Source organism: Podarcis muralis, chromosome 7 (assembly GCF_964188315.1).
Source record: "Podarcis muralis chromosome 7, rPodMur119.hap1.1, whole genome shotgun sequence".
In the NCBI taxonomy this organism is placed as follows: domain Eukaryota; kingdom Metazoa; phylum Chordata; class Lepidosauria; order Squamata; family Lacertidae; genus Podarcis; species Podarcis muralis.
This window is the reverse complement of record NC_135661.1, coordinates 91,687,252-91,699,458: the sequence shown is the minus strand read 5'-3', so window position 1 is coordinate 91,699,458 and position 12,207 is coordinate 91,687,252. Positions and strand designations below refer to the sequence as shown.

Sequence of the window (12,207 nt, the reverse complement as noted above, 5' to 3'; positions counted from 1 at the left end):
AAGACAGAGCTGTTCCGCCTGGCCTTTGGGCTGGACTCAGTCTGACCCTTATGTTTCCCTCCCCTTATGGTCTTGATTTATCAGCTACTTTAAAATGAGGCTGCATTTTAAATTGAATTTTAACCTGTATTTTAAATTGGGTTTCCCCCCTCTTTTCCCCCTATTATGTTATTATTGGTGTTAGCTGCCCTGAGCCCGGCTCTGGCCAGGGAAGGCGGGGTATAAATAAAATTTATTATTATTATTATTATTATTATTATTATTATTATTATTATTATTGCACCCCCTGGGTGCAGCCCAGCACCCTCTTCTCACAGTGGCCGCCCGGGTGCCCCCGTGGGAAGCCTGGGGCCAGTTGAGGGAGGAGGAGAGGGTTCCCTTGCCATTCCCAGCAGGGTCTTCAGAGGCCTCCCTTTATCTTCCCTTCGCTGCTTCCCAGGCTTCAAAGCATCTTGCAGATCCACACTTGGCCAGCAGGTGGCAGCAGCTGCCTTTGCGCAAGAGTTCCCTGGGAAACCAGCTAGCTCAGTACAGTGGTACTTTAGTTCTCAAACTTCTCCGTTCCAAAACCGAGGAGCGCTTTCCCATAGAAAGTCATGCAAAAGGGATTAATCCATTCCAGACTTTTAAAAACAACCCCTAAAACAGCAATTTAACATGCATTTTACTATCTAACGAGACCATTGATTCATAAAATGAAAGCAATAATCCACTGTATTATAAAATAAATAAGACAGTATTGTAGATGATAAAAATTAAAATTATTATGATTTTCTTACCTGCGCTGATGATAGTCCTTGTATGGCTGGGGGGCTTTTATCCCTTTCCGCAGTCACACAATCCATCAATCAGTAGCTGAACTGGGTTCCACACAGTTATAAAATCAAATGAACCGAAAAAGCCTCAAAAACAAAAACACAAAATAAATAGCAAAAACAAAAGCCCCAAACTTAATCCATTCCTGAAGTCCATTTGACTTCCAAAATGTTCGAAAAGATTGGTCCAGGCGCCCCAGAAACAATAGCCAGCCGCCACATCGGGCGTTCGGCTTCCGAAATGTTCGAAAACTGGAACACTCACTTTGGGTTTTTTGGGGTTTGGGAACCAAGGTACCACTGTATCTCCAACACTGGCTGGCAGCAATGGGCCTTCAGGCTTTTCCCAGGAGACGCTTCCATGCATTGAAGCAGGGCCCTTCTGCATGCAGGACAGCTGCTCTGCCAGTTGCAATGGCCCTTCGCCAGGCGAGGCTTTGAGCCCTGGGGGACGGGCCCAGGGGGTTCTGCTGCAGCACTCCTCTACAATGCCATGCAGTGCTGTCTGCCCCAAGGATGCCCTCCCCATTATTTAGTTTTATTTTATTGCATTGCATTTCTGGCTCACCTCCCCCCCCCCAAGAGCTCAAAGGAGCGTGCCAGGTTCCCTCCCTCCTCATTTAAACCCCACAATAACCCTGTGAGGTAGCTTGCAACAGATTGATTGATTGATTGATTGATTGAGTTTATATACTGCCCGGAGGTCCCAGGATGGTTCACAGGAAAGATCAGAACACATATACCGTATTTTTCCGTGTATAAGACGCCCCCATGTATAAGACGACCCCTATTTTTTTAAAAAAAAAAACACCAAAAATTAAGAAATTAAGCTGTTTAGCTTTTTTTGGTGGTGGGGGATATGACTTCTGCCAATCGCTCACCTGCCTGCCCGCCACTGCCAATCGCTTGCCACAGCCACTGCCAATCACACACCTCGCCACAGCCACCAATTGTCTGCCCGCTCGCCCCCACCCACTTGTTGCAGCCGCCAATCACCCGCCCAATCGCCACTGCCAATCTCCTGGTTGCTGCTGCCATTAATCGCATGCCCCCCCCCCCGCGCATTCACTATCCGTGTATAGACGACACCCAATTTTTGCCTAATTTTCTTTGGCCAAAAGCATCGTCTTATACACAGAAAAATACAGTAATCAGAATAAAAACAATGCAAAAACAGGGCCTTCTCGGTAGTGGCTCCCACCCTGTGGAACACCCTCCCTTCAGATGTCAAAGAGATAAACAACTACCTGACATTCAGAAGACATCTGAAGGCAGCCCTGTTCAGGGAAGTTTTTAATGTATGACATTTTAGTGTATTTTTGGTCTCTGTGGAAGCCACCCAGAGTGGCTGGGGAAACCCAGCCAGATGGGCGGGGTACAAATAATAAATTATTATTATTATTATAATAACAGACACCCACCCACCCAGGTTAGGTTGAGAGAGGCAAGCCCAAAGCCACCCAGTGAGTGGGGATTCGAACTCTGGGCTCCCGGGTCCTGGTCTGACCCTAACCACTCCACACACACACACCCCGGGGTCTCATGTTGTTGGACTAGAACTCCCACCGTCCTTGAAGGTTTTGGGTTTTGCAGAAACATCTAGACATCCCCATGTTGGCTTCTCCAGGAGAGACTTGGGGGGGTAGAAAGTGGGGCGCTCTGCATGCCCAGCAGCCCCCCTGCCCCCAGGAACTGTGGGGAGCCATGGGGGGCTAAGGGGGGCAGAAGGGGGCTCCTGATGGACCTGCTCTGACCTCTCTCTCTCTTCCCCAGCCGTCTGCCTCCCTCGATGTCGGAACGGGGGCCAGTGCAGGGCCCCCCACCGCTGCGCCTGCCGCTCAGGCTTCTCCGGCCCCCGCTGTGAGCACGCCACGCCCCCCGGCCCCACGATGACGCCGCAGCCCCCCCAGGCGCCCCTGCCCTCCATGGCCATCCGCTGGCAGCCCCTGACGTGAGTTGGAGAGGGCGGGGGGGCCTCCCTTTCAGCCCCCTCTCCTCGCACGCGCTGCAGGGCGCCGCAATCGAATCCTGCGCACGGTTCTGGTTGCCTCGTCTCAAAAGGGATATTGCAGAGTCGGGAAAGGGCAGGGAAGGGAGATGGGGGGCTCTTTACGGAAATGGGGAGCCAGAGGTGCGAAGGTCAAGAGAGTCTAGTCTAGGGGGCAGCGGTTGTAAATAAATTGGGACGTCAGCAGACATGGATTAAACGCTTGCAAAAAGCAACAATAAGGATCATTTTGAAAGGGGGAATAGTTTGTAAGCAGAAATTTGCAATGTAGAAAGTGGTTTGAATGTTTAAAATATCTGTGCAGTATATCACAAGTTTAATTATTTAGTAGTTGGGAAATTGGGTAAAGGGATCTGGAATGTAAAATGATTTGGATTATTTAAAGAACCAGAAGAAGGAGTGGACGGAAGTCCGAGGATTTGCAGGTGGGAAAATACCATATTTTTTGCTGTATAAGACTCACTTTTTCCCTCCTAAAAAGTAAGGGGAAATGTGTGTGCATCTTATGGAGCGAATGCAGGCTGCGCAGCTATCCCAGAAGCCAGAACAGCAAGAGGGATCCCTCTTGCTGTTCTGGCTTCTGGGATTCAGAATATTTTTTATTGTTTTCCTCCTCCAAAAACTAGGTGCGTCTTGCAGTCTGGTGCATCTTATAGAGCAAAAAATACGGTATGTTTTCTTTTTGGTTATTTTTTAATGTTAATGAGAAATGTGCGGCGTAATATGGTATTGATCCAATGTGGCACATTGTGCTGGTCCCGGGGGGAGGTTCCCGTGGGGCGAGGTCCAGGACCTGGGTCGAGGGTCTGTAGTCTGTCCTCCAAGGGCGGAGCGGGGTCCACAGCGAGGAGCCGGGCAAGGACAGGAACTCTGGGGGAACAGGACTGGGTGCTGGCCGAAACAGCTCTTCAGCGACGTTGCTCCCGCAACCTGGGACCGGGCTGACTGGCCTTTATCTTCTCTGAGGCCAGGGGCGGTCCCAGCCCACAGGTGATCCGCCTCTCCTGGCCTTAAGGCGAGCACTCCTCCTGGGAGAAACCAGTTCCCTCCGCCTCTCTGCCCTGAGCCTCTGCAGCTCAGGAGAGGCTGGAGGGTTACTGGGCCCCGGGGGAGACTCACCTGTAGGCACTGAGTCCTCAACTACCTCTGGAGCCAGAGTGGATTCACCTGGTCCCTGCTCCTGAGGATCCGGCACAGGTGCAGGCTCCTCAGAATCAAGGCCCCGCCCCAGTTCAGCCGGCCCTGGAGGCGGGGACTCCTGTGCAGGCTGGGATTCCTCCGGTTCAGCCTCTGAATCGGATTCCCAGGCCATCACACATATATTGGGTTTTTATAATTGAAAACTAATAAAAATTATTTAACGGAAAGAGAGAGAGAGTTTAGTTCAGACTCCTCTTCTCACCCTGGTCAGCCAGAGGCCCATTGTGGGAAATTTGGAGGCAGGATTCGAACACAGGAGCGCTCTCTCCTCCATCGCTTCCGATGGTTGAGGCCGGGCAGAGCCATCCTTCCCACAGCCATGGATTTGTCAAAGCCTCTTAGGAAGCCCTCGAGGAGTGTGGCCGTCCCTGTGGGAGGGAGTTCCACAGTTTAACTTTGTTCTGTCTCCCCGAATCTCAGCTTCCACAGGTTCTGGCTTCATGAGAGAGGGAGGAAATGTCTCTCGATTATTTTTTTCCATGCAAGGCCTCTTTTTGCAAACTTCTCTAAGGCCGCCTGTCCACAACGACTCTGCTCTGCCCTCCCCAGTCGGAGGCAGCGATGCTTCTGAATGCCAGACGCCGGCAACCACAGGCTCTGTGTTCGAATCCTGCTTTCTGCTTTCCCTTTGGGGCATCTGTTCAGCCCGGGGGGGGGGAGACTGGAGGCTGGACCTGACGGGCCCCCGGCCTGATCCAGCGGCTGCTTCTTCTGTGGGGCTGGGCTTGGAGGGAGGGGTCATGGCGCCAGAGAGAGGTCGGGGGGCCCTGACTTCTGTGGGGATTTGCTGCCTGTCTGCCCCTGACCCCAGGATCGTTCCCCTCAGGCTGGCCGAGCTCCAGGTGGTTCTCCGGCGCCGGAAGACGTTGGACCCCTCTGAGAAGATGGCCACGATCCTGGCGCAGCATCTGGCCTCCCGGTCGAGCAGGGACAACAACGGCCCTCCTGGACACGGCCCCCCAGCAACGCCAAGGCCCCAAGGTACTGGGCACGGGGGGGGGGGGAGGCGATCTGTTCTGTGCAAGGATCGGGGCCTGAAAGAGCGTGGGGCCTCCTCTGCTGGGGAAGAGGGGAGCGTGGAAGCTGGTGGGCTCTCCCTGCCGTTTCCTGGCCAGAAGAGAGCCGCTTTCTCCTGTAGCTCAAAGCAAAATCCTTAGTGCTGTGCAGAATTAATCTGTGGAACTCCCTGCCACAGGGAGCTGCTTGGATGGCTTTGAAAGAGCGAGAAGGAGGAGGAAGAGAGGGCTTTTGGGGGCTCCTAGCTAGGACGGCTCTGCTCTGCCCCCCCCCCACTGGGGAGCAGCAACGCTTCTGAATCCCTCTTGCCGGAAGCGTTGCTCTTGCGTTCGAATCCTGACTTCAGGATTCCCTTTGGCCTGACCCAGAGGCTCTCCTTCGCTTCTTCAAGAAGCCTCTTGCAAATCCGGAGGGGGAGGGCCAGAGCCCTGACGTTATTCTGGGTACCTCCCCCCCCCCCCGTTGCCCCAGGCCGTTTCAGAAGGGTTCCCATGTGCAGCGCAGTCCCCACCCCTCCGGATCCGGCAATTGTTCTGCCCCCCCCCCCACTTCTGCCTGAGTTTTTCCAGATGACGTCAGCCTGGCCTGCGATGGGAGGGTGAGGCCCGGCTGGCTGGGGGGGGGGAGCGGGACAGCTCTGCTTTCTCCCCCCCCCCAGCCAGCTTCCTCCCTGGGGAGCCTGTTCGGAAGCCCCACCCCCTGTTGCTTCCTAGGAGTGCTCGGCTCAGCCACTCTGAGGGGGGGGGTTGCAAGGCCTTTTACGCACCCCCCCCTCCAGAAGGAGAACACCCACCTTGTCACCCTCTGGACAACCCCGTGTTTTTTTCCTTTGGAGGGGGAGAATGAGCTCCTTCTCCTTCAACTGTGAAGCAAGCAGCCCCATCATGGGGGGGGGGGACAACAACTCAAGACTTGGGAAGCTGGAGAATTTGGGGGGGGGAGCTAGGGGCACCGTGGCTCCTTTGGCACAGATGTTTGCCTCCTTCGCCCCCACCCACCTGCGTTTGCTGGGAGGCTTTTTATGGGGGGGTGTTGAACAGCTGGAGCCAGCAGGGGGGGGGGAAGACTCCAAGGCAAAGCTTGAGTAGATCCAGCAGCTGGAGGAAGATGAGGGGGGGCATTGCTGCATGGGCCCCTCTTGGCGCATTTGAAGTTGGGGGGGTTGCCTTCATATCCTCGGCGAGGGGGGGGAGCGGAAAAGGAGAGAGCCTCCTCTCTTGAGGAGGGGGAAGAGGTCTCTCGCCCCAGGAGGTCGGTTGGAGCAGGGGGGGCTCCTTCTGAGCTGACAAGTGCAGCGCTGAGCAAGAGCTGGCCGGTTCTCCCTCGCAGGGGGGGCGCTGCCGTTCGGGTTGCGAAAGGGACAGGGCTGCCGGACGCCTTTTTGCGGGGCTGGGGGGGGGGGGCTGGGATGTGGCTGCTCTGGGAACTTCGGCGGAGGCTGCTTTCCTGCTGGCACCCGGCTTTGGGGGGGCGGAGGCAAGGAGGGCGGCCCCCGGGTGGGTGCCAAGCCCAGGCAGCGCCGCTCCATCTGGGCTGCGCAGAGCAGGCGAAGAGTTAACGCTCCCAGCCGCCCCTCGTAAACATTGTGCTTGGCCGGGCGCCCGAGACCCCCCCACCCACCGCCCACCCGACTGCTTCCAATTAGCTGGTGGGTCCGTCAGCTTCTGCGGTGGGTCGCCGGCTCCCCTGCCTGCTCCTCCGCCCGTGGCGCCCTCTTCCGCGCGGGGCCATGATCCACGGCCGCCACTCCTTCCTCCCGGCCGTCTCCCTGCTGCTGCTCCTGCTGCTGCTGCTGCTGTGCCGGGACCACCTGCCCGCCGGTGCCCAGAGGGTCAAGGTCCTCTTCACCCCCATGATCTGCCGGGTGCACTGCAGCAGCGAGGGCCGCTGCACCAACCACTGCGAGAGGGGCAATGCCACCACCCTGTACAGTGGGGCGGACGCCGGCCCGGCCGAAGGGGGACCCGGCTTCCGTGTCTGTGAGTATGGCAGCAGGGGGGCTTGGTGGGGGGCTGGCACAGGGCAGGGGATGCAGCACTTTGCCCTGGGCAGCGGGCAGCATGGAAAAGCGGGCAGCCTCCTGCATCAAGTGCAATCCTGGACCCTGGGTGCCACCCTGGGTGCTTGGTGCCCGCTCCTGCCCAGGTCACAGCCTCCTGCGTGGTTTTCTCTGCTGTGCCAGGCACACCTTTGCCCCTTGCCCGGTTCTGTGTCTGGTTGCTGAGGTTTGTGGCTACCCCACCCCCCGTTTGGCCTAGGAGAAATGGGGGGGGGGCTTCCTGGTGCCCTCACATCATCTGGTCCTTTCCACGGGCAAATTTTTCCTCCCTTTCCTGGAATGTGGTTTCTGTTTCCCAGGAACAGAGACGGGCTGCGCTTCCCCCCCTCCTGCCACTTGACCAGATGTCCCCCCTAGCTGGTCCCCCCCCCACTGCATGGCTCCTCTCCCTCCCACCCACCTGCCAGCTGCTGCCCTGGCACAGGGACTCCCCCCTCTCCCCCTTCTCTGCCTGCAGCTGGGTGTTGGTGCGTGGAGGTGACCCCAGGAGGGGCCAGGGCAGCAAATGGGTCTGGGGGTCACAGCCTCTGCGGTCAGGCGGGCAGATGGGATTCTCCAGCTGCCACTCCTACGGTCAAACTTTGCAGGGGGGCCTGCATGTGGGAGGGGGCCATCTGGGGGTGCAGATCCCACCCCCCCAGGAAAAATGATGTTCCTGGGAATTATATGAGCGGCTGCTGAGCGACACCTTGCAGGACGGGGGGCAGGGACTCGGGGGCCAGGGGTTCGTTGTCGTGTCCCCCCCCCCGCCTCCCAGGAGGCGCTGAGGGTTGGTGGGGGGCCTGCCTGCTTCCCCCCCCCACGTTAACCCTGGGAGCGCCGTCTCTTCCTGGCGCCCCACGAGGGTCTTCTCTCGGCCCCTGGATGCCGGCAGAGGCTCCTTCGGGGGCTGGAGGGAGAGCAGGCGGCCAGCTGGCACGGAGCCCTCCCCCCGCCAGATGGGCCCAGCTGCCTCTGGCGGGGGGCCAGGGGGGCTGAGCTCCAGCCCCAGAGGAGGCAGGCAGGCAGGGGGTCTTGGTGTCCTCAGGGCCACCCTGTGCCTCAGTTTCCCTGGGCAGGCTTGGAGAGAGGCGTCCTGCACGCTGGGGGCTTGGAGAGGGGCGGGGGCTGTTGGGGGGGCGTCTCCCCGTCCTCCCCTCCCTGTTGTGCTTGGTGATGCTCCCCAGGCTGCGCGTGGGTGGGTGTGCAAAGTGAGGCGTGTCCTGACGGGCCTTTCCCCGCGTGTCGTGCCTCGGAGCAGCGCCTGGTCCTTGCGCGGGGGGAGGCAGCGGCCCCCCAGGACGGGACACAGCACCACATGCTCATTGACGTAGTCCACAGCCCACGGGGGCGGGGGGCCTCTGGCGCTCCTGCCCCCGCCACTCCCAGGAACAGAGGAGTCCGGCCAGCGCGTCCATTAGCTCCGAAGACGCTGGCTGGCAGAAAGGGCTCGCCAGGGCTGCAGCCAGAGGAGTTTCTCTGGGGGATGGGACCCAGGACCTTCTGCCCCATAGATATGGCTCCTCCCTATGGCCTGTGGAGGGTCAGACCTGACCTTCCTGCCCACTCCCCAAAATTTCTCCTGCTACTGAAGGCACTTGCAGTTTGCAGACTTGCAGCAGTTTTGCTGCTACCGTGTTGCTTCTACGGTGGGGGCTCCCAATGCTGCTGCTGATAATAATAACAATAATAATAATAATAATAATAATAATAATAATAATAATAATAATGGCTCACTCATCTGGGTTGCCTCTGCCACTCTGGGCAGCTCCCAACAGAATATTAAAAACATGATAAATACATCAAACATTAAAAACTTCCCTAAACAGGGCTGCCTTCGGATGTCTTCTAAAAGCTGGATAGCAATTTATCTCCTTGGCATCTGAAGGGAGGGTGCCACCACCGAGAAGGCCCTCTGCCCGGGTCCCTGTAACTTTGCTTCTCACAGTGAGGGAACCAGCAGAAGACCCTCGGAGCTGGACCTCTGAGCAATGGGGGTGGAGACGCTCCCTCAGGTACACAGGGCAGGTATGCCAGCCTTGCTCTGCAGCCCCAGCCAGGGGGGTGGGAAGGGGGGTGGGGGCGGACTGCCTCAGGTGTCATCCCTGAGGGGAGTGACAATATCCCCCTTGGTCGGATCACACCCCCCCCCGGGCACTGATTGCAGTGCTGATCCCGGGTGCACGACATGTGGGGTCTGCCATTCTGCCAGAGCCCAGCAGAGGGACTATGGGGTCCCTGGCGCAGAACCCCCCTTTGGCATCGTGGAATTACAGGGTTGTGGGGGAAGCCAAGGGTCCTCTAGTCTGACCCCCGCACTGCAGGAATCACAGCTGAAGAATCCCTGAATGACGGCTGCCCAAGGGAGTCTCCTCCTCACCCCCCCCCCACTACACCCTTTCTTGGCCGGGGGATGTGCAGCTGAGGCCCTTTCCTGGTGAGCAAGAAGGCCAAGTTCTGGCCCCGATCCTCCTCTTCCTGTGGCCCTGAGTTTCCCAAAGGGGTGGGGAGGGGCTGGCAGCTGACCCCCGCCTTCTGGGGGGCCTCAGGGACTGAGCCGGCTGCCCCCTGCCTCTCTCCTTCCTCGCGTCTCCATGGGGTCAGCCCTGAGAAGGAGTAAGCCGTGGGCGTCCTGAGAGTTTTATGTCCCCCCCCCCCCCCCAGGTCTAAATTTTGACTGTCAGAAGTAGACAGAGGACAGCCCCCTTTGGCAGCCGGGAGTCCAGTCCAGGGCAGGAATCCTTCTTCACTCGGCACAGTTAACTTACGGAACTCCCTGCCACAAAGGTGGCCACCAACTGGGCTACTGATGGCCACGACGGCTCTGCTCTGCCCTCCATGGTCGGAGGAAACAGTGCGTCTGAATGCCAGTCGCCGGGAACCACAGGAGAGGAGAGCGCTCTTGGGTTTGAATTCTGCTTGCAAGTTTCCCACAATGGAATCTGGTTGGCCACTGTGGGAAGCGGCTGCTGGACTGTATGCCCCCCCCCTTGGGCTGATCCAGCAGCCAGGCTCTTCTGATGGAACCTCCAGCTCCAGAAGCAGTCTACCTGGTGTGTTCTTAGGGGTATTTAGCTGCTGTGAGAACAGGACTAGATGGGTCCCCTTTGGGCCCGATTCCAGGAGGCTCCTCTCCCCCTGCCCCAAAGTGGCCCCCACCAACCTGGAAACCCCACCCCCAGTGTTTTGAACTACAATTCCCACCAGCCCTTGCAGCTTAGAGCTGTGCTGGTGGGAGCCTCTATCTGCAAGGCCCCTGTTTTGTCAAGGCTGCCTGGGCCACACACACACACCCCAAAAGATAGCATTGATTAAGGTTTCGAGTGTTGCGCGGTGCAAAGGTGGAGAAGCTAACGAAACGAACCGAGAGCGAGAAAACCGACAGGCCGATAACGGAGGCAGGACCTGGGTGGAGGTCAGGACGAAAATGACGAGGAAAATATGCCAAAATAATCTTGCAGAACTTAGCATAAATAGACACAGTTTCTTCTTTACGTAAGGAGAAATAAACACGGAGATAATATAAACTGGGCGCGAGGCTGCAATTACAGCTTCCATATGTCCAGCGAGGCGGGAGAAGGAGGGAGAGAGGCAGCCGCCTGGACAGCAGGAAGAACTTTCTGAGATCAAGAGCCGTTGGACGGGGGGGGGGACAGACCCCCTGGGAAGGTTGCTAAGCGGAGGTTGGGGGGGGGGGTCGTCTGCCCCGGGGGGTCCATCTGTGGCTCCTGCATTGCGGGGGATCAGGCTGTGTAGAGTCCAAGCGCACCCCCCCCCCGGCAGAGCAGGAGGGGAAGTTTTCATAGAATCTCAGGATTTTAGAATTGTAGAGTTGGAAGGGGACCCCCGGAGATCATCTGGTCCAGCCCCCTGCAGTGCAGGAATCGCAGCTGGAGAATCCCTGGCCTCCGAACTTAAAAATGGAAAGCGTAATGCGGGTGATCAACAAAAGAGGTTCAAAGACTCTCCAAAGGCAAATCTTTAAAAATGTAGTATAAACACCGACAACTGGGAAACACCGGCCTGTGAGCGCTCCAGTTGGAGAACAAAGGTGTCCTGGGCTTTGAAGACACTCGAACTCAGGACACAAGGAAGGAATGTGCCAAGAGGAAGGCACGCTTGGCAAATCCACACCAGGATCAACTCCCGCCCGGAAACCCCACTGAGGAAGGACGTGTGGATCCAGAACTGGCCTCCACAGTCGCTTACGGACTCACTGTTAAGGCCGTGTTCATGGAAGACAATCTCGCTCGGCTACGAGGGATCGCCAGAGAAGAAGATTCCTGACCGAGGGCCACCCAACCTCTGCTTAAAAGCCTCCGATGAAAGAGAGTCCCTTCCGAGGAAGCCCATTCCGCTGTCTCATGGCTCTTGCTGTCAGAAAGCTCTTCCTATTGCTTAGTTAAAATCTCCTTGCTTGCTGTCTGAATCCATCGATTCGGATCCTGCCCCCTGGACTTCGCTGAACCAGTCCACTTGGACAGTTTTGGTTCCAGAGAGCTTTGGAAAGGAGGCAAGGCCAGCAGCCCCAGTCCTTGCAGGAGTCTTTTCCGTGGTTGGGGCAGGATGGGGAGGGGACCACACCTGTCGCTTCCTCTACCCTCAGCTCAGGTTGACCCTGGCGGGGGGGGGGAGGATGAGTGTCCTGCCTTGCAGGAGGGGGTCAGTGTCTGTGTGGCCCTCTCCAAGGACCCCTCTTGCAGGCTGCTTCCTGTCATGACAGCTTTTCCAGAGAGGACAAGGAGTGTAGGGTGGCGTTCTGCCACTGAAGGACTCTGTGGGGCCCAGAAGCTTGCACATTTCTGACTTTTAAAAGACGGAGAGCTTGGGGCTGGACTGTGCTGTGCCTGCTCTGGATCGGTTGGCAAGAGAAGCCCCAGCGCTGCTTTCTCAATCTGCTCCGTCGCTGGTGCCCGGCTGGCACTCTCCCCACGCCAACTTCGCCCTCTGCCTAATCTGGCCTCCCTCTGACCGCGGCCCAGCTGGCTGGCCTGCAGACCTGCCCTCTCAAAGGGCTGGCAGGATCTGTCCCTTCTCAGCACCGCCCAGACGGGCACAGGGCAGCCAAGAACAACCGAGACTGTCTGGCCGGCCTCGATTGCGCCTGGGAATGTGGGGCAAGTGGGCCC

The 12,207-nt window shown here is 57.7% G+C and overlaps 1 protein-coding gene across 5 annotated transcripts in view; it reads left to right on the top strand.

The window, feature by feature from the left end:
- The window catches only part of LTBP4 (latent transforming growth factor beta binding protein 4), a 53,698-nt gene that overhangs the window by 5,394 nt on the left and 36,097 nt on the right, over positions 1-12,207 (top strand). For 4 of the 5 annotated variants that reach the window (XM_077932466.1, XM_077932463.1, XM_077932467.1 and 1 more), the window contains exons 3-4: positions 2,589-2,766; positions 4,850-5,004. In XM_077932466.1, the coding sequence (XP_077788592.1) occupies positions 2,589-2,766; positions 4,850-5,004 (333 nt within the window). Of the gene's footprint in view, positions 1-2,588; positions 2,767-4,849; positions 5,005-6,486; positions 7,020-12,207 lie in introns of those variants that run through there. The other variant, XM_077932464.1, reaches the window with a different exon arrangement.